Genomic DNA, 21455 nt, shown 5'->3' on the forward strand with positions numbered 1-21455 from the left:
TTGTCCCATCAGCTTCTGGCCACACCAGGGGAAGACACTTATCATCTGGGCACAGATGTCATTTCTCACAATGGGATTGCACATGGGTACCACTCTGTATGTGTGCCATCCCATAACTAACTTTGATGCCAGTTTTATCACATATCTCCCACATGCTGGTGGCTTTTCTGGAAACACTGGGCACTCAGGTAATGGCAAAAAAAAAGAATGGTAAAAATAATCTATCAAATATGTATCATAGCAACTTTATCTTTCTCTGGAAAAAAATTCGAATATGAATTGGGTTTCCAAACAGGCATTGAACAGAGTTGTGTGAAGCCAGACACATTCATCCCTGAGTCTTTTGTCTCATAAACAAAAGAGAGTTATTATTTGGTGCAGAGAGGGACGGGAAGATGGATGGTGCTTGTGGAGATGGCAGAATATGAAGGCGTGAGGAATGCGCTCCATTCTGCAGCCCGGGCCGTGGTCCTAGGATAAGCATGGCAGGTGTGATGCTCCTGGGGCTTGCCCTGAGCACTGGGGCTGCTGGGGCCAAGTTAGAAGGAAGCCACCTCTGCTTAAGGAGCCAAGTGTTGTTCAGAGACACTTGCTACGAGTTCGTGCCGCTGGGGCACACCTTCCACAGTGCCCAGAGCTGGTGTGAAGGGCACGGAGGCCATCTGGTCTTCATTCGAGATGAAGACACCCAGCAGCTCCTGCAGAAGCATATTACCCAGGACCGAGACTGGTGGATTGGACTCACAGGAACCTCGGCCCCCAATGAGACTGTGGGAGGTAGGTGTTGCATAGCCTTGTCTGATGCGAAGCTTGTGCTAAAAATTCTTACCGCTGCTTCTGACCCAGAACTCCCTGGGGCAAATGAACATGTCCTAATTTTCATGGTAAGGAGACCCTCCTCTTTAGCTGTTGGGTGGATCAGGTAAAATAATTCATGTACAGTCACTAGCAGAGAGACGATCTAAAAACATGCTTGTACTCTTCTTGTTCTGGGGTCCATGCTCTCTGGGGCATGGCAGAAGCCCAGGGAGCCTAAGGGGGATACAGATGTGCCTCTGTTCATTCTGAGGGGAAATCTTCCCCGGAAGGTTGCCGAGTCTCACACCCGAATAGTTCCAGCCATCTTCTCAAGGCTCTAGAAACTTCTGAAGCAATGCAAACCATTTCTGTGTGAACTCAACCCATGCCCAGACACATCTGCAGACACCCTGCTCAGGAGTCATCTACCTGTGAACATCATGGCACGCTCTGGGCTCTGCATTTTGCCACGCCTGGGTAGCAGCAACTTTTACGGGCTTTCATTATGGGTGTCTAGTTATGTCTGAATGTTTGAAACTAATGATGAGGACACACCCATTCTCTGGTGTATGAAAGAGAAGCATTGATTGAGCACCAATGGCATACTAGGCGTTGAGTTAGGGCAAGCCCTTCACATAAGGGAGGATGAGGGGGGACGCCTTCCAAGCCCTGCTGCATTTGTTTCCGATCCAGGCTCTGGGACCTGGCTCGACACTACAAATGTGAACTATAGCAACTGGCATGGAGGGCAGGTCACACCCGCCCCGGGGACCTGTGGCTACATCAGGAGTGGCCCTGCGTCTCAGTGGGCTGCCTTGGGGGACTGCACCCAGGCCTTTGCCTTCATCTGCGAGTTCGGTGAGCTGGTCCTGCGGGGCCCTCTCCCTGTCCCTCCCTTTCTCCCTGCCGGTCTGCTTTCCTCCCTTCCCGCCTGCCTTCTTCTCCCCCCTTCATCCCCAGCTCTCTACCCTTCTCTCTTTATCGACCCCCATCTCTCTAAGTTTCGTGTGGCCCTTCGTCCTCCTAACTCATTCTCTCCCTTGTGTGTCTCTGTGTGTCTGTCTTTCCCCTCTCTTCAGTGTTGCCTCTCTGAACCTCTCGGCCTCCTGTTCAGACCTCCTCTGTCACCACCTTGTTTGTTTGGGACTTTCTCCCTTTCCATCTCTGGGTCTCTCTGCCCCCTGCCCCCGCCCCCCATCTCTGCCTGGACCGTTCCCTCTATCTCTCCAGGTCTCCCCTCCTCTCCAGCCGGCCCCACTCCCACCCCGTCCTTGTATCTCACAGTCCTGGCTCAGCACTTACCCAGCTGTGTATTCCTAAGCTGTCACTTTCCCTTTGTTGCAGGGGTCGGCCGCAGCCTGGCCTGTGAGGGCCACAACGCCACCATGCACTGTGGCTCGGGAGAGGTCATCCAGGTCCAGGAGGCTTTCTATGGGCGCCAGACCCCCTATTTTTGCACCCAGGGCATCTGGCCTCCCTCAGATCTGGAGGGGGAATGTGGCTGGGTCAGCGTCAAGGATGAGGTGGCAGGTAGGACCCCAGTGCTCCACAGTTCTGCCTGAAGCAGAGGTTGCTGGTCTTCTAGACACATCGTAGGGTCCTGAAAGATTCTGATATTCTTCAGCTATGACCTGGGCCTACTTTATGTGGGGAAGCCAGGCAGTCTCTGTCCACAGTGCCAAGATCTTGAACGGGACATTGAGGCAGGCGCACCATGGTCATCAAACCCAGTTCCTGGGGCAGGAAGGCTTCTGATCCCCTACCCTTCCTGGGTGTAGAGAATATCAACTTAGTTAACCCAATTTTTGAAATTACGAAACATTTCAAACCCGCAGGCAAGAGTAAAGAGAGCTAGATTGTGTGGTTTATGCCTGTAATCCTTGCAGTTGGGATATCAAGGAAAGAGGATTGGGAATTCAAGGTCATCCCTTAGCTACCTAGCAAGTTTGGTGCCAGCCTGGGCTACGTGAGACCTTGTTTCAAGCAAGTAAACAAGCAAAGAATAAAGAATGCCGTGAGAGGCTCCCAGGGAGCCACTGCCCACCTTCGTCAGATCTTAAAACCACGTAACATCGTAGGATCAGCTGAAGATTTATCCATAAAGAATTCAGCATAGGGCTCTCGCATGGCGTCCCGGTCCTGCTGCCGCTGGGAATTCGGTGTTTACTAATCATACGCCTGGTCCTCGGTCCTGCCTCCTTCCTGCACATCCCTAAGCCTGTGTCATCTTGGTTATGTAAACAATGTTGTCTTCTGTGTGTCATTCTGCAGCATGTTTTTTTTTTTAACTGTTAGCTTTTTGCAGCGTTACGCTTAACATTGTTTTGTTTTTCGAGATGTGTGCTCTCTCTTGGTTCGTGTTGTTCTAGCTTATTTAGTTTGTCTTTTATACTGCTCTTCCTCTTCTCCTTGCCTCACCCCCACCCGTGTGTGTAGGTCAGAGGATGACCTTAGGCGTCATTTCTCTGGGTTCATCTACCTTGTTTCTCTTGAGACAGGTTATCTCACTGGACTGGAACTCACACTAGGTTAGACCAGGCTGGCTAGCCAGTGATCCCCAGGGACCTGCCTGTCTCCATGTCCCCAGTGCCAGGACTATAAATTTGTACCACTACACGCTGCTTTTGTATGTAGGTTCTGGGGGCCGAACTAGGGTCCTTGTGTTGGCACAGTGGGCACTTTGCTGACTGGGTCATCTCCCCAGTCCTTAGAGCAGACATTTCTGATGCCATCTCCTGTGTATGTGGCAGTTTCTCTAGGGCTTCCCCCTTCCCTGTCCCAAATCAGATGAAATCTCCTCTGATCCGTACTTGCTCCATCAAAGGACTCAGTTTCGGGGCTTCCCAGGGCTTCCCCAGGTTTCCTTGTGAGGTCTGCAGACCCTTCCTTTATCCAGGGAATCTGTTGGCAGTGACCACTGTCCAGACACCAGAGACCTGGGAAGGCAGGCAGTCTTAACTCCTCAGCTAATGAGGACACATCAGTGTGTGGCCAGCCTGGGAGCCCTGGAGCCATGGGCTCACCCTCTCCAGGTTTGCCTGCTAGCATTTTTCCTCTGAGGCTTCGTCTCTAACCAAAGACCTGTGATGATTGTGGGGTGCAGAGTTCTCCCTGAGCCTCCTCCTTCTGGGGAGATCGTGTCTCTTCTCCCTCGGAATTCCCCTTGGCTCCACTCTCTTTCCCCTACATATCCACCATGTTGTTGTCCACGTGATAGAAAATACTGAAATCAGTTGTCATTCTCAACAACTCTCTTGTGAGTTCCAGCGCTCCTGGGCTGTGTCCTCCAAGATGGAAGGGGCCCAGCTGGACAGGCCGAGGGAGGCTTCCTCCCCACGGTACACGAGCTGGTCAGGCTGCTTCCCCAAAGGTTCAGCTGTAAGTTGTGGAAACATGGCCACCACACCCCAGAGAGCACATTGGAAGGGAGACTTGGACCCTACTGGGGAGGGTGAGAGAACCTAGCAGGGCCCCAACATCTGATTGTATTTAAGTGCCCGATCACTTAATCATCCAGTGGCCAATAAACATTTATTGAGGACCAATAGTGCTGTGCACTACCCTGGGCTCTGTAGAGATAGGATGAATCAAACTGTCTGCTTTCAAAGAGCTCAGAGTCCAGCAGGGAGGCAGATAAATGCTTCCCTGCAAGGGAGCAAAAGGCACACTATGCATTGACTCATGTAAAATGTGCTTTATATCCGCCACGGGCCAGCCGTGTGTGGAGGACCCAGCAGTGCACAGAACATTTAAACTAGTCCCCAGGCCTTTAGAGACTACCGTCTGGGGCTATGGGTGCTCGCAGGAGTATGTAACCAGACAGAGGGACATCACCAACTAGGCCTCATTGGGAATTATGCTGAGAGCTAGGGGCAAGCTCAGTGCAGCCTGGCGTGTGGGAGACCTTAGGTTTAATGATCAGAAACATCTTCCACAGTCCCCCTCCTCCACCTCACAAGTCACAATTCAAAGAACCAAGACTTAAATTTTGAGTCGGATGCTGTGGCCTCTACCAACTGTCCCAGCAACTCAGGAAGTGGAGACAAGAGAATTGTTTGAGGTCAAAGATTAAGGTCAACCTAAACAGCAAAGTGAAACTCCACCCATGCCCCCTCAAAAAACATTAATCAGTCAGATGTGGCAGTGCACCCCTTTAACCTCAGCTCTTGGAAGGTAGAGGCAGGTGGATCTCTGTGAGTTCAAGGCCAGCCTGCTCTACACAGAGAGTTCTGGTCCAGTTAAGGTTTTCCTAGTAAGACCCTGTCTCAAAAAAAGAAAAGCATAGAAAGAAAGGAAGGAAGGATGAGAGGAGGAAGGGAGAGGAGGGGAAGGGAGTGGAGGGGGAGAAAAGGGAAGAGAAAGAAGGAAAGGGAGGGGAGGAAATCAATCAATCATCAATCAATCAATCAATCAATCATGTTAGGTCATTCAACAGAGGGTTTTAATCCAGGGAGCTGTTTTCCAAAGTCCTGGAAGTTCTGAGAAACCAGACTGCTTCTTACATCTCCCTAATCCCCAGGACAGTGGGTGTGATGTGCCAGGACTCAGAAAGCCACCCATGAGGCACAGGAACTTTGCAGATGTACTTAAGGTCACCAGTCACCTGACTTGAGGATGGAGAGGTTCTCCAGGACTGTCCAGTTGAGAACAGTGTAAACACACAAGACCCTCTATCTCTGGATGGAAACTGAAGAGAGCGGGGGGGGGGGGGGGGGGGGGGGGGGCGAGCCGGGGAGGGCAGGGAGGGGGTTGGGGGGAGAAGCCAGTGAGGTTCCAGGTAGGAGCAGGGCACATGCGCTGTGGTGGCTTGGAAAGGCCTCATTCAAGGATGAAAGAAACTGAGCATCTGAGGACTGGACTCTGCCTCAGGAATGGTATTGGCTGTAGTCTTTCCCAGGGCCCCAAGAAGGGAAAGCAGCCCAGTCCAGCCCACCCAGCTTTCTGACCTTTAGAACGGAGACACAAGAGCCTGTGTTGTTTTGAGCCACTGTTTGAGCAGCTGGAGAGGAACATATGTCCTCCACATGTGCTTGAACTCGGGAGTCTAGGAAATGAGATTGGTTGTAATGTGCAACAGAGTCGGGTGAGGAGACATGTGGGCGAGAACAAGGGCCTATTGACTGGTTGACTCCCCAGAGCAGGTGAGAGGTAAGACCCAGAAAAGCACAGGTGGGTGGCTGGGGAAGCAGGAAGGGAGTGTGTGGAGTCTGACAGGAAGAAGGAATTTGGTGGTTCAGGGAACTTCAGAATGTGTGGTATGCTTCCAGCACACAGGGAGACAGGAGATTCATCCAAAGAGCCAGGACCTCTGTCCCCCTGTCCCCCCCCACCCCCCCACCCCCCCACCCCACAGCTAGGAATGGATGGAGGCTGTTGGGCAGGGGGAGCCTGGAAGCTGGTTTTAAAGCCCCCCCAAGCCGCTGTGAGCACCTGTGTGTGCTAGAAGACAAACAGGGAGGCTGATTATCTAAAACCTAGGTGGGGCATGCAGGCAGCACAGTGGTGTTTGCGAACTGGAGAGAGTCTAGACACAGAAGCCAGCCTGGTGGTATTGCTCACTGGTGGGAGTTCAGGATGCTGTGACATTTCGGCCTCGGACCACTCTGTGTCCTGAGGTACACAAGGCTGAAGGAGAGGATAAGAGAGGAAGGGCCCCACGTGGGGAAAGAAGAGGGAGAGCAGTGTCGCAGACATGTCAAAGCTGAGACCTCAAATGGGGGGTGTCAAATAACAGACATTTATTCTCTAATAATTATGGAGGTCAGAACCCAAGATCAAGATACCATGCCCCTCTGAAAGCCGCGCGAGAGAAGCCTTCCCAGGCTCCTGTAGCTGTTTTCTGGTATTCCTTGGTGTCCTTGGCTTATGGGGCCATCACTCTCTATTTCCGTTTCTACAAGCTGTAGAGCAGAGAATCACGCCCCCTTGGCTGCTTTGAACCCCATGGTTCAAATAGTGAAGAAAGGAGGAACCCCTGCCCAGGATAGTTTCTGGAGACTGGGGGCGGGTGGGTAGTGTGTCTTGCTGGCTAAACAACCACACAGACATTTAAATATGTCACAGCTTAGAGAAAACACAGGTGGCTTTCCTGTCCTCTTAGCTCTAGCCCAGGGCCTGGAGGTGACCACGGGCATTGGGTGATCATGTGGTGAGTAACTGAGTAACACGTCTGTGATGCTTTGCTGAGTTTGTGTCCTCTTGTCTCCAACACCCTTCCCATCTCCGTGCAACGTGGATGTCTCCCAGGCCAGTGCCAGGGGCTGCAGGCATGCCAGGTAGCAGCAGATGGGACCTACTTTGGAGATCCGTGCCCGACCAGGAGCAGCTACCTGTGGGTCCAGTACCAGTGTCTGGAAGGTGAGTCTCCAGCTGGGTGGGCATGGGAACTTCCTCCTTATTTCCGCTGCATGCCAGCCTGGAACTCCCCTCCCCATGTGACAGATCGGCTGTGTGCAGAGAACGTCCCTACAATAACTTCCCTGTGTGTAACCAGATGTTCCTGCCTCCTGGCCTGCTCCCTTGGTCTTGGAAAACACACACACACACACACACACACACACACACACACACACACACACACACTTTCTTTTAAAATAGAGTTTTTGAAAAATGATTTTTATTTTATGTGTATGAATGTTTTGCCCACATGTATGTATGTGTGTCACATGCGTGTAGTGCCTGCAGAGGTCAGAAGAGGGTGATGGATCACATGGAATGGCAGTTCCAGATGCTGTGAGCCACCATTAAGAGCTGGAAAACAAACCCAGGTCCTCTATAAGAGCAACAAGAGCTCCTAACCACTGAGCCATCTCTCCAGCCCTAAAATTAAAATCTTAAAAGTCATGAAATAACCCACATTATCATAATTTGTAAAGAAAATTTATAATGAAGGGAAAAATCTTACCCTTCAACTTGAAAGCCCTATTCCTCCTAAGGAAATGCTATTAATTATTGAGAAGATTTTTTTCTCTACTTTTAAAGATGTTTGCAGACACGACCATGAGTGAATAGATATGCATTTTTGAACTAAAATGTAATCATATAGCACATTTATCTATGACTTGACTTTTTTCATTTTATTTCCTGGAACTTGCTCTGTAGACCAGGCTGGCCTTGAACTCACAGAGATCTGCCTGTCCCTGCCTCCCCAGTGCTGGGATCAAAGCTGTGCACCACCACCGCCTGGATTTGTTTTCATTTTATGATATATCCCAGACACATCTCTAAGTCACTTCCTTACACTGTGAACGGCTGCGCGCTATTCCAGCCTTTGATCGTGTCAGAGCTCCCTTACGGATGGACACGGAGGCCTCTCCCAGCTTTTCTCTGTTTCCTGTCACACTGAAAAGTCCTCCCTGGTGCACTCCTCTTTTTAAGAAATCCTTAATTTCATTCTGTTCACACTCACTCTCATTCTCTTTTATCTCCCTCCCACTCTTTCCCACCCTCTTTTTCCTCTCAACAAATCCTCCTCCATGTTCATGCCTTGACATTTTGGAGGAAGGGTTGGCTTGGTTTTGTGACCCACTGAGTTTAACCAGGGCCTTGGGTGTGAGCGTGGCTGTGCCACTGTCTGTCTATCCCACACGGGAGACAGTGATTCCCCTCACTCAGCAGCCTTCCACTGCCCACGGCTCCCTAGTAAAGGTTGGGGTCCCATGAGACTCTCCGCATCCTATGACTGAATGCTGCTCAGATGGTGTTGTGCAGGCTACTGCCACTGTGCATGTTTGTCTTGACGTAAACCTGGGATCATTTTCAGAAAAGACATTGCTTGTAATTGGAATGCTAAGTGCATTTTTAAGAGCCGGTAGACAGCACTAAATTACCCTCCCAAAGAGATGCATTAATTCACTTTCCTACAAAGAAGGATGAGTATGCCAATTTCCCTTCAGGGTGAGACACTGCATTGTGCCACCCTGTGACAAATCACTCAGAAAAGCAACTTCTGCCCGGGGCATGAGCAACAGGGACCTGAGGGAAAAGATGAGTCAGAGCAGGCAGGGTTCCAGTGACGTCTAGCACAGCAGAGTGGAGGCTGTTGGAGGGCAGGTACAGAAGGGGAGGCTGGTAGCTGACAGGCTTTACCCATGAAACAAGATGGAGAGTGATTCTGCCTCTCCTATTGTTGGGGAAGAGCAGGCCGTAGGCCTTGGCACCTCCTTCTGTTTGGTGGTTTTGATAGTGGACAAAAAGTGTCTTTTGGAGATCTGTCAGCCACAGTGTGCTACTGAAGTCTTCGGCTTAGGGCAGATGTGTAGGGTGTGGTGACCACGTTTCATCCTGTCCCTGTGAACCAGTGTGTTCTGAGCAGAGCCCTCCTCTGATTCACGAAGACAGAGTCAATGCCCCACTCCTGTACACAGGGGTCCCAGCTGTACCCTGAGCACCCCCTCACAGGTCCCACTGTACCCTGAGCACCCCCTCACAGGTCCCACTGTGCCCTGAGCACCCCCTCACAGGTCCCACTGTACTCTGAGCACCCCTCACAGGTCACAGCTGTACTCTGAGCACCCCTTACAGGCCCAACTGCACCCTGAGCACCCCTTACAGGCCCAACTGCACCCTGAGCACCCCTTACAGGCCCAACTGCACTCTGAGCACCCCCACTGCACCCTGAGCACCCCTCACAGCTGAGGGCGAGACTCCGGTGGCTTTCTGCCCCTCTCCAGAGTCTTCCCGCTCACAGTTTAGTGTCCGGGCACCGGAAGGCTGCAGTGCACAGGTTAGCATAGGGCTGTGTGGAGCCCCAGCTAATTCTCTCACCCCACCCACCCCACCCCAGCTTTTGAAGGCCAAGCCTTATAAAGTTTAATACGAAGTGGCTTACAGCGACCCATCTGCCACCTTAGCCAAGTAGATTTTCTTACAGGAGTGTTTTGCTTTACTGGTTTTCGCTATCATAAAATAGATCTGGAACATTGGTGTCCTGCTTGAATAAATTAGGGTGCATTATGCAGCTGTTAAAAAGGAAAGCCCAGGGCTGGAGAGATGGCTCAGAGGTTAAGAGCACTGGCTGTTCTTCCAGAGGTCCTGAGTTCAATTCCGAGCAGCCACATGGTGGCTCACACCCATCTATAATGAGATCTGGCGCCCTCTTCTGGCTTATAGGCATATGTGCAGACAGAACACTGTACACATAATAAATAAAATTAAAAAAAAAAGATCTCTTGTTAAAAAATAAATAAATAAATAAATAAATAAATAAATAAATAAATAAATAAATAGATAGATAAATAAAAAGGAAAGCCCAGCTCTAGGACTGTCACGCACCCCAATCTCTGATACATTCGGTTACCAAGTGCCAGGTGCTGGATAGGAAACAGCCTGTGCCTTCTGTGCAAATAAAGGAGCGTGCCTGTTTGTGTGTGCTTGTGTGCCTGCAGCTCTCTCGACAAGGCAACCCAGGACTGTGGTGACAACGGCTGCCACTGAGGGCTGTGTGTGCTTCCAGGGCCTGAGGGCTGTCACTCGGTTGGTGGAGCGTTTGCCTCGTATGTGAGAGGCCCTGGGTTTGATCCCCAACACCATGTATAACCAGGCATGGCGGTGCAGGCTTGTAATTTTGGCATCCAGGAGGATCAGAATTTCAAGGTCATCCACAACTACATACTGTTTTTGAGGGCTGGGATATGTGTGTGTGTGTGTGTGTGTGTGTGTGTGTGTGTGTGTGTGTGTGTGTGTGTGTGTGTATCTCCTGTCTCCAAAATAAAATTTAAAAAATATATATAAAGAATTTAAAAGGCCAGAGAGATGGCGCAGCAGCGGAGGCTCTTGCAGCCTGGTGACCTGAACTTGACCCTGAAGCTCACATGGTGAAAAGAGAGAACTGACTCTTGCAAGCTGTGCTATAACCTTCACATACATGAACATACAGGCTTGTGTATGCAGGCATGGGTGCATGCATATACACACACATACATACACATCAAACAAACAAGCAGATAAATAAATCTTTCAAAAGTAAAAATAATCAGGAGGCAGAGGCAGGTGGGTCTCTGTGAGTTTGAGGCCAGCCTGGTCTACAGAGTGAGTTCCAGGTCAGCTAGGGCTATGTGAAGAGACTCTGTCTCAAAGTAAAATAAAATTATAAAATAAATGCCTCATATAAATTAATGGCCACATGGGTGGAAGGAGGTGAGTCTTAAGCAGGAACCCGCACCTTTGGTTCACAAATTCACATTACGTCGTGCTTGGGTCTGCAGGCCTGCGGCTGGTGGTGCCCAATGGGAGCTTCGTCTTGGACAACGTCACCGTCTCCCTGACGTGGCTCCTTTCTCCCTACACTGGAAACTTGTCCTGCGTCCTCAGCATGGGGGATGGCCACACTTTTGACCCTTACTACCCTTCCAGGTAAGAGTGACCTCTGACCCTCGGTGAAGGTTGTATTGGTCAGCTCTTGTGGCACCCCAAGCCACCCCCAAGCCTAAGGACTGGAACCACCCTTTTCGTTTCTCATGGTCCTGGGGAAGGCGGGGTGGATTTCCCGGCTGGGCTTACCCTGCGGGTGGTGACTGACCAAGGAAGGCTGTACTCTCGAGATCACCTGCCCCATGGTCAACTGAAGGTCTGCTGAAGGCACGTGCCAGTCATCATCTCAAGGCCGGCCTGGGCTCGATCCCATGTGTGACAAGGGGGTGGCAGAACTGAGAATCAAGTGTTATGAGTGATGTCGAACCTTTTTTTTTGTCAGACCAGTGTGATAGCTTGGCTGTAGGATGCTGCCAGGTACAGTGTGCTCCGGCTCCATCCCGGCATTCTGTGCCATCCTCACCTCCCTCTGATCACTGAGCTTGGTCACACAGTCCTGGTTTGCATCACAGTTCAGCCACCCCCCAGTCCCTGTGCCTCGGGCTATGTCCTACCTCTCCAGGCCTCAATGGCTTTGTCCATGAACACAAGATGATAGGGTTGGGGAGAGCTCAGTGGTAAAGGACCTGAGTGTGGTTCTCTGGCACCCATGTAAAAACCCCAAACCCACACCCAGCCAGGCATAGTGGTCTACCCTGTCACCCTAGGGCAGGGCTGCAGAAGCAGACCCAGGAAGACCCTCTGAGCCTCCTGGGTGAGTTCTAGGTTAATGAGAGACCCTGTCTCAAAAAATAAGTGGATAAGACCTGAAGAATGGCATCTGAGGTTTTCCCCTTACCTCTACATACACATACACATGTATGTGTGTGTGCATGTGTGTGTACATCTTTGTGTGTACGTGTGCACATGCCCATAAACCAATCTGGCACATAATCAGTGCTTTCTCCCTGACACCTGTCTGGGCAGCAGCTCTGAGCAAAAGTCACTTTTAAGAGAAATAGATGGCAGCATGTCCCAACGCCATCACCCCAATTGAGTGATCCAATTTCATATGCTTTAACGATCCGTCGGAACTTGAAATTATCCAGGCTGTTCAGTCATTTTTGTTCATACGAGGACGGCCCCTTCTCACACTTTCTCGGTTTTGCCAGCAGCGCTAGCACCCGGCTCGCAGTATGGATAACGACATGAGTTTTTTTAATTACACAGAAGCTATACTGTGCAAACACCATTGTGCTTGCCTCCCCTCTTCCTCTCCTTCCCACCCCCTCTTCCTTCCTTCCTTCCTTCCTCCCTCCCTCCCTCCCTCCATTTCGCCCTTCATTTTTATTTCTTCTTTTTTCTTGTGCCACATGCATGTGTGGAGGCCAGGAGACAGGTTTGAGGACTTGGATGTCTCCCTCCACCATGTGGCTTCTGAGGCTGGCACTCAGATCACCAGTCTTGACAGCAAGAGCCCTTACCCTGAGCCATCTTGCCGTAGTTTCCCTTCAGGATAGATCCTCATTCTGTATTCACTAGGCATCCTAGGCTGGCCTTGAACTTCTGATCCTTTTGCCTCATACCAAGTGCTTGGATTACAGGTATGAGCTGCTGTACCACCCACATACACCCTCCATTTGTTTGTTTGTTTGTTTTTTTTGCAATGCTGGGGCTTGAACCCAGGGTCTCACACATGCTAAGTTAGAGCTCTACAGCTGAACTAAGACTCCTAGTTGTGCCTCGCTGCCTGTTAGTCTAAGAGGCATAAACTTTAAAACCGGACCCCATTCCCCTATCATGGATACCGACACGAGCTGAAGGGAGAATCCTGCCTCGTACAGAGCCAGACTAATAAACCAGAGGCTTCTCCGTTGGAAGCACCCTTTTTGCCTTGCATTTGATGTCCTTGTTCCTACATCTCTGTCCTAGAAAATCTCCTCATATCTGAGATTGTATTATGGTTCTTATGGGACCATTTATTTAAGACTAACTTTGTCCAAACCCAGAATTGAATAATCATGTGCCCCCTACTGGTGCAACTGGGGATTGACTGTTTTTCTGTGCCCATGGGGGGCTGCCTCTATACCTAGGGTGCCTTTGGGTAACAATCTTGTTGAGAAAATGCTAAAACACAAGGTAACCAGAGCACACAGGGCACAGGGAGGCCCAGAGGAAGTTGATAGCATGGAGAGCGCTCCAAAAGCTGCCGTCTTTTGGGTTCGGGTGTAGAAGTGGAAGATCTAGAGCGGTGGTTCTCAACCTTCCTAATGCTGCGACCCTTTAATACAGTTCCTCATGTCGTGGTGACCCCCAACCATAAAACTTTTTCATTGAGACTTCATAACTGTAATTTTGTTACCACTGTGAATTGTTATGTAAGTATCTGTGTTTTCCAATGGTCTTAGCAGATCCATCCCTATGAAAGGAGTGTTCGACTCCAAAGGGGTCTCAATCCACAGATTGAGAAACTCTGATGTAGTGAAAGGGCCCTGAAGAAACAGTTCATACCCTGCAAACCGCTCCCTGGTGCTCAGGGATATGAGGGAAGCTGAGAGATCCTGGAAAGCTCAACAGTGCCCCAGTCAGGAAGAGCCATTAAAGCTTTCCTGTCTGAGGAAACTGCTCCTAGGAGATGGAGGCTGAAAGGACTTGCAGAGTCTGGGGAGATAGCTCAGCCAGTAAAGATCTTGCAATATAAGCATGAGGACCTGAGTTTGATCCCTAGCATCCACACAAAATGACAGGCATGATGGCATGCACTTGTAATCCCACGACTGGGGCAGCTGAGACAAGAGATCCCTGGAACTCACTGGACTCCTGAAGAACATCACCCAAGGTTGACCCCTAGCCTCCACACACATGTACACACAGGTGAGCACACACACACACACACACACACACACACACACACACACACACACACACAAATACATGATAAAATAAGTAACTGTTTTCAAAGGAACGGCAGCTGACATTTTCCAAGACTGATCAATGCTATTTCTATTTCTGAGGTGCTGCTGAGTTGTCACAGTGTGATTTCTCTTGACACAGAAAGCAGGGTGTCAGTTGAGGCTGGTCTCAAAATCACTATGTAGCGGAGGATGGCCTTGAACTTCTGATCTTCTGCCTCCCCTTGCTGGGTTCTGGGACCACAAATGTGCATCATCACACCCAGTTAATGGAGTGCTGGAGATCAAACTCAGAGCTTCATGCATGCTAGGCAAGCCCTCCCCTCCACCCCCCGTCCCAGCAACACTCCCAACACCCCCCAACTTGTCCTTGCAGAGCATGGGGGTTGTGAGTCCGTGTGTGACCGCTGAAGCTTGTGTTCCCCTTGCCCCTCACAGTGTGTCCAGCAACGTGACCCACCAGTTCACCTCTCCTGGGGAGTTCACCGTGTTCGCTGAGTGTACTACCAGTGAGTGGCACGTGACCGCTCAGAAACAAGTGACGCTGCGAGACAAGATGGAGACGCCCCATATCACTGGGTGTGCTGGCCGCTCTGGATCTGGAGCCAGCCTTCTCTGTCAGGCAGTCTTTGGGGAACCTCTGTGGATTCAGGTGGATCTGGAGGGAGGTGAGTCTGCAGGATGGAGCCAGTTGAGGCAAACGGGAGGATCGGCCTCCTCCAAATCTGTCTAGCTAACTCGAGGCTTCAGTGTCTTAGCTGCCGTCTGTTCGTATATTTAACACCCATGGTGTCTTCACTGCTCTAAGTGCTTGACCTGTGGTGGCCCACTCAGGATAGACTCCGTGTTAATTTGCCCCAGGTCAGACGGTTAGTGAGCCAGTGAGAACCTCTACCTTCTCAAGGCTCTTTCTGCATGTCCACATCCCCTCTGGGGGGATTTCAAGGAAGACGTAACACTGGGAGGGCTGCCAGCTGGGCCCAAGCCCATCTCCCACAGGCAATGCTAGCAATGAGTGTGGCACCATCCTTCGGCCAGGAGGCCTGGCAATATTCAGCTGTACACACTGATATAAGCCTTTCAACAGTTCTGGCTAGGGTACGCTCTGATTGGACACAGTGTCTTCTAATTACTCCAGAGGCCATTTTGATGGGTTCCAACATCTACTTTGATTAGTCAAGGTTCCCACACTGATTGGTCCCAGCATCCATTCTAATTATTACAGAAATCGCTCTAGTTTGCCACGGTATCCACTCTTCCTCAGCACATCCATCCTAACTGGCAGGGACTTGGATGGTTTCCATCGATATTTTCAGTAGGGCCTCTTCTGTCCACAGAGACCTCCTGCCTTACCCACAGCAGCATTTTCTCACAAGCACAGTCCAGTTAGAGATCTGAACTGAGCCCTGTTGACATAAATTATGCAGTACCAAGCTAAGATGATGATGGTGATGATAATGATGATGATGGTGATGATGATGGTGGTGGTGATGGTGATGATGATAATGATGATGATGATAATAATGATGATGACGGTGATGATGATGATGGTGATAATGATGATGATGGTGATGATGATAATGATGATGATGATAATAATGATGATGACGGTGATGATGATGATGGTGGTGGTGATGGTGATGGTAGTGGTAATGATCATCAGATGAGGAAGGATCTAACTCAGTATGACCGCCTTCACTTGGACAGAGACTTAATGGGATTATGATTGGTTCTGACACAGCACTCATGAGATTCCTTTCTGCTCTTGTGTGTCTATTGCCTAATGAAGGCTGATATATGTGCCTGGGGTAAATTAAATAATCTTTCATTGATTTATTTAGTCACCCTAAAAATATAATTGTGTACAAGGTCTTTGCCCAGTGTGGGGGAGGCAGGAGTACACATGAAAGTTAAGGGTCCTGCTCCTATAGGACTTTATATTATCACCACCAACACCAAATGATCATCACCATTATTATCACCACTGCTTTAGTTAGGGTTTCTATTGCTGTGAAGAGACACCATGACCATGGCCACTCTTATAAAGTAAAACATTTAACTGGGGGATCACTTACAGTTTCAGAGGTTCAGTTCATTATGATCATCGTGGGGAGCATGGCAATGTGCAGGCAGACATGGTGTTGGGGAAGTAGCTGTGAATCTTACATCTTTCAGGCAACAGGACGTTGACTGAGACACTGGGCGTTATCTTGAGCATAGGGAACCCCAAAGCCCACCTCCACAATGATGCACTTCCTCCAACAAGGCCATACCCACTCCAACAAAGCCACAACCTCCTAATAGTGCCACTCCATATGAACTTAAGGGGTCCAATTACATTCAAACTACCATAACCACCATCAACAAATGATCATCACCACCATCATTATCACCATCATTACCACCACCAGTAAGTACTTCCTCTTCCTTCTTCTCTTCCTCTTCCTCCCCCACTTTTTTTCAATCATCATCCAAACAAGAAATGTATTTGGCATGGCATCTACTGGAAAGAATACCATTTGGTTGCATATATCACATTATCAGCCAACAATAATATTTGGCATCTTAACTAGGACAATCATCTGCAGGCTGTAAGGAAGGTCTCACTTCGTGGAGAACAGGTTGAGTTCCATAGTGATCGGTCCCAGGAGGTCATCAGTGGATATTGAAGGATACCCTTCCACATGCTTTGGCTGACAAGATTTGAGGTTCATTCTCATGCATCAAAATCCCAATGTCTGTCCAGAGATGTCTCTTTTTCAGACCCAGGAGTGCCCCTATCATCAAGATGTCCTAAGCATTTGTTATAAACTTCTAGGTTCAAGGGTATAAATAAATAATGAGGGGTCTGGGGCTGCAGCTCACTCGGTAGAATACTTGCCAGTTCAGAAACCCTGGGTTTGATGTCCAGCATCATATAAACTGGACATGGTGGTGCTTGCCTGTAATCCTAACATTAGAGAGGTTCAGACTCAGACGGGAAAATCAAGCATTCAAGGCCAGCTTCTGCTACATGGTGAGGTCAATGCCAGCCTGGACTAAATTAGACCCTGTCTCAAAAACAAACAAACAAACAAACAAACTAAAACTGAGCAGAGCTGGGTGGTGGTGGATCACGCCTTGAATCCCAGGAGGAGGAGGTACGGGGGGGGGGGGGGGGGGGGCACGGGGTTCAGGACCAGCCTGCTCTACAGAGGGAGTTCCGGGATAGCCAGGGCTATGCAGAGAAATCTTGTTTCGAAAAAAAATTAAATAAAAGTAAAATAAAACAAACAAACAAAAAATAGAGAGGACCCAGAAAGAAAATAGAAAATCGCTTATTATGTCAATATTCAGAATAATTACAGTCAGCATTTAGGGTGTGGGGGGGTCCATCCTGAGGTATTTATTTGGACCCATATCTTTATGTCTACCCCAGAATTTGACATCAGAGCTCAGTCTGAACTATCTTAGAATGCTAGGCTGCATGGTTGGTAACAGGCTTCCTAAATTTCCCTTACCCCACCTAGGAGCCGGGGTGACTTACGCTGTGCTTTCGGGTAATATAACTCTGGCTGAATTCACCACCGAGCATGGCTTGAGACCCTACAGTCTGACTCTGGACAGAGAAACCCAGGAGCTGCTGGGCCCTGGGAGGCACCACCTGAACATCCGAGCTGTTGGCAACAGTACCGCCTCCGCCCCCTCCGGAAACATCACGGTCCACTTCCTGGAGCTGCTGTCAGGGCTGCAGGCCTCCTGGGCTTCTGACCATGTGGAGCTTGGGTGCGACCTGTTGGTCAATGTCTCAGTGGCTCGTGGTACCCTGGAGGAGGTGACCTTGGAGGTGGCAGGACTCAATGCAAACTTCTCCCAGAAGGAAGAGAGTGGTGGACAGTCATCTGGGACCTACCACGTGGCGATTCCTGTTGAAGGTACTGGGGTTGGTAGCTTCCCCTTCCAGGTCCCCTTTTTATATTTCTGATTTGGTTGCATCAGTTTTTCAGAGACTCCTGGGTACAATGATGGCTTACCTTACTGAGACCCTCCTCAGTAAGGGGACACATACTGTCTGCTGCCCTTAGAGTTTCCAGCTGTCTGCAGAGGCTCTCAGCCTGGACACTTCTCATGTCATTTATGTTGTTTCCTTTCCTAATTATTCTTTGATAATATCATATATGGAGGTAATACATTTTTTCATATTTATCCATCATTATTACCCTCTCAGTCGCCTCCCAGTGCCAGTCCTTGTCATGGTGTGATGCCTCGACCTACACGTATATAAGTGTCATGTTCCTTCACCTCTGCGTCCCCAGGCCTGGTAGGACTCATAAGTGTGTAAGAGGCTGAGAGATTCCAGGGCTGCAGCCAGGTAGTCAGACAGGCACACCTAGGGAGAGCTGTCTCCTCTTGTGTCACACAGTTGTGACAATGTCAGTGACTCTTTCCCTTTGAATTGCAGGCAACTTTCTGGTCACCGTGCATGTGCGGAATGCTCTCTCAGACTTGAGCTTGGACATGGGGAGCATCACAGTCACAGGCAAGGTGTTTCCACACTCAGGAGTCCAGGGCACTGAACCTGCCTGGAGCCTAGCAAGGGGCCCTTAAGACAGGGCTCTGAACTTGGAGTTCGTTCCACGGCCTCAGAATCCTCTGGGTGCTTTATAGACACGGTCACAGAAAGTACCAGAAAAGTTCTGCACCAAATGTGCACAGATGAACTCCTTAACTGCACGGTGCAGTGCTCAGACATAATGTTCATAGTATCTCAGGCATTCAGACATGGAGAAGTACCTGAGGTGGGCTGAAGCCTTCTTCACCTCTCCTGTGATGGCCCGAGGGTGTGGCTCAGTGGTAGAATTCTTCTTTAGCTCACAGAAGCCCTGGTTCCCACCCCTAGTGCTTCGAAAACAATAACAAAAATATACCAGGTGAGGGCTGGGGAGGTGACTCAGTGGGTCGAGAGCTTGATGTGCAGGTGTGAGCACCTGAGGTCAGATCCCCAGCACTCATGCAAAAGCCAGGTGAGGAAGCCACACATCTGTCACCCACCGAGGCTTGTCACCTGTGTGTCTGTCGCCCGAATGGGTTTCTCCACGTTCCTGGGACCATTTACAAAGACATCTCAGGGCATGTTCAACACAATCTTCTCTTTGTTTATCATAGTTTTTTTTTTTATTTTTATTTTTTGAGAGAGGTCTTACTTGTATTGTCTGGACTTGCTCCCTTCACCCCCACCCTGAGCTGGGACCTTGAGTGTGTGCCACAGTCCCTGCAGGACTCTGCCTTGGACAACTTTGTACAATATTCTCCGACAACCTTTAATGCTTGTTCTCATCACGTTCACAGCCCCTTCCAGTCTCCAAGAACCACCTGGAATGAACGCTGAAGCAAAGAACGTGAGCATCTTTACAACATTTAACTTCACAAGAAAAAGACATCCAAGTGCTTTGCTTTCAGTTTGGGGTTTAGGATAGCAACAGGGTACCCCCAGGAATTCCCAAGCTGTCTTCCATTTGGAAAGAGGTCTAGAAGCGTGTTCTCTAACTACAACAGGGTTAAGTTGTAAAAAATAACACTGGGTCATGTAGGTAGTCCTTAGGAAGTAAGTAGCACACTTCTGTTTAAAAAATTAGGTGAAATAGGAAACCATAGGGGAAATTAGAAACTATTTCTTTTTTTTTTAAGATTTTATTTATTTATTATGTATACAGTGTCCTGCCTGCATGTATGCCTGCAGGTCAGAAGAGGGCACCAGATCTCATTACAGATGGTTGTGAGCCACCATGTGGTTGCTGGGAATTGAACTTAGGACCTCTGGAAGACCAATCAGTACTCTTAACTTCTGAGCCATCTCTCCAGCCCCTAGAAACTATTTCTAACTAAAATTATAATGGCGATACAGTGGATCCATGTTTGTGGCTGTGGCTAAAGCGGTACTCAGAGGGAAATTCATAGCTGTTAGTGCTTATTTTGCAACAGGCTCGTGTTTGTCAGTGTTTATGCCAGAGTCTTCAGATCCTTCCCCTTGACACTGTTCATGCATGTGTTTACTGAATAACAAAGACCTACTGCGCATTTACAGTGTTCAGGAATTGGTATTAGGGGCTGAGGGTGTGATGTGGAAAAGGCAGATTGTGGTCTCTCTGCTTTTGTGAAGCTCAGAGATAGAGGAGAAGAAGGAAGAAACTGAGAATTGTGTGTCTACCAAGAACCCCTCAGGTGTGCTGATGGCAATGGTCAGAGTGTGGTCTCACAGATGTGCTCAGAGGTGACATGAGGACTGAGGGGGATGGCTCAGTGGGTAAGGCTATTGCTACACGGTGTAAGCGGGACATGATAGCAAGCACCTGAAATCCTGGTGCTCTTACAAGATGGAAAGTGGAGACAGGAGAATTCCCAGGAGGACAAAAGCCAGTCAGCCAGGCCTGTGCAGAGGAGATTAAGAGCCTGGGTCCCAAACAAAGGCCAGGACTGACAACTGAGGTGTCCTCAGACCTCCACACACTTATGGCATGCACAACCCATCAGAGGTTGAGTTTCACTGTAGCCTTGTGTTATTCTGGGTCAAGATGTGAACAAGAGGACCCATAGCTAAGTTGTTTAACAGGTCCCATCAGCAATTACTCCCAGAATTCACCTTGGGACCCTGATTCCTCTCCTAGGACTGACACGTTCTCCACTGTTGCCTAGCCAGCTCTCTCTCCTCTTCCTTCCCGTGCTTCTGGGAGACCATTCCAAAGGAAGCTTCCCTGGCTCTGTCCAGGGAGAGTCAGATGCTAACAAGTCCTCAGTGAGACAGAGACTTAGAACATGGCTGGAGGACACAGGCTCATGACCCACTCTGTCTTGCTGGTTGTTTTTGCTCTTTTGGGGGGCCCACCACCCAGCTCCTAAATAAATCACACATGGAGGCTTATTTTTAACTATAAATGCACATCCTTAGCTTAGCTTGTTTCTTGTCAGCTTTTCTTAACTTAAATTCACCCATCTACCATTTGCCTCTGGGCTTTTACCTTTTTCTGTTTCTGTATGTTTTTCTTTCTTACTTGGTTACTGGTTGTGTAGTTGGGTGGCTGGCCCCTGGGTCCTCCTCTTTCTCTCACTCCTTCTCTCCTCCCAGATTTCTCCTTTTATTTATTCTCTCTACCTGCCAGCCCTGCCTATCCTTTCTCTTGCCTCGCTATTGGCCATTCATCTCTTTATTAGACCATCAGGTATTTTAGACAGGCAAAGTGACACAGCTTTACAGAATTAAAAAAAAATGCAACAGAAAAGAATGCAACACACCTTTGCATCATTAAACAAATATTCCACACTACTAACAAATGTAACATACCTTAAAATAATATTCTACAGCATTTCCCCCTTTTTGTCTAAATAAAAAGTTTTTCACTCTAACATAGTAAAACTATACACAACAAAAACAGTTATCAAGTAAGAATTACATTTACAATATTCTGTCCATTTGTAGTT

The 21455-nt window shown here is 49.1% G+C and overlaps 1 protein-coding gene across 1 annotated transcript in view; it reads left to right on the plus strand.

Annotated features, from left to right (window-relative positions):
• The first annotated feature begins 482 nt into the window (after positions 1-482).
• The window catches only part of Pkd1l2 (polycystin 1 like 2), a 96831-nt gene continuing 75858 nt past the window's right edge, over positions 483-21455 (plus strand). The window contains exons 1-9 of the mRNA XM_052729504.1: positions 483-777; positions 1492-1656; positions 2143-2328; positions 7045-7155; positions 11004-11151; positions 14448-14668; positions 17510-17914; positions 18442-18519; positions 19329-19378. Of these exons, the coding sequence (XP_052585464.1) occupies positions 483-777; positions 1492-1656; positions 2143-2328; positions 7045-7155; positions 11004-11151; positions 14448-14668; positions 17510-17914; positions 18442-18519; positions 19329-19378 (1659 nt within the window). The remainder of the gene's footprint in view (positions 778-1491; positions 1657-2142; positions 2329-7044; positions 7156-11003; positions 11152-14447; positions 14669-17509; positions 17915-18441; positions 18520-19328; positions 19379-21455) is intronic.

Source organism: Peromyscus californicus, unplaced genomic scaffold (genome assembly GCF_007827085.1).
Source record: "Peromyscus californicus insignis strain IS unplaced genomic scaffold, ASM782708v3 Scaffold_8__1_contigs__length_139910024, whole genome shotgun sequence".
In the NCBI taxonomy this organism is placed as follows: domain Eukaryota; kingdom Metazoa; phylum Chordata; class Mammalia; order Rodentia; family Cricetidae; genus Peromyscus; species Peromyscus californicus.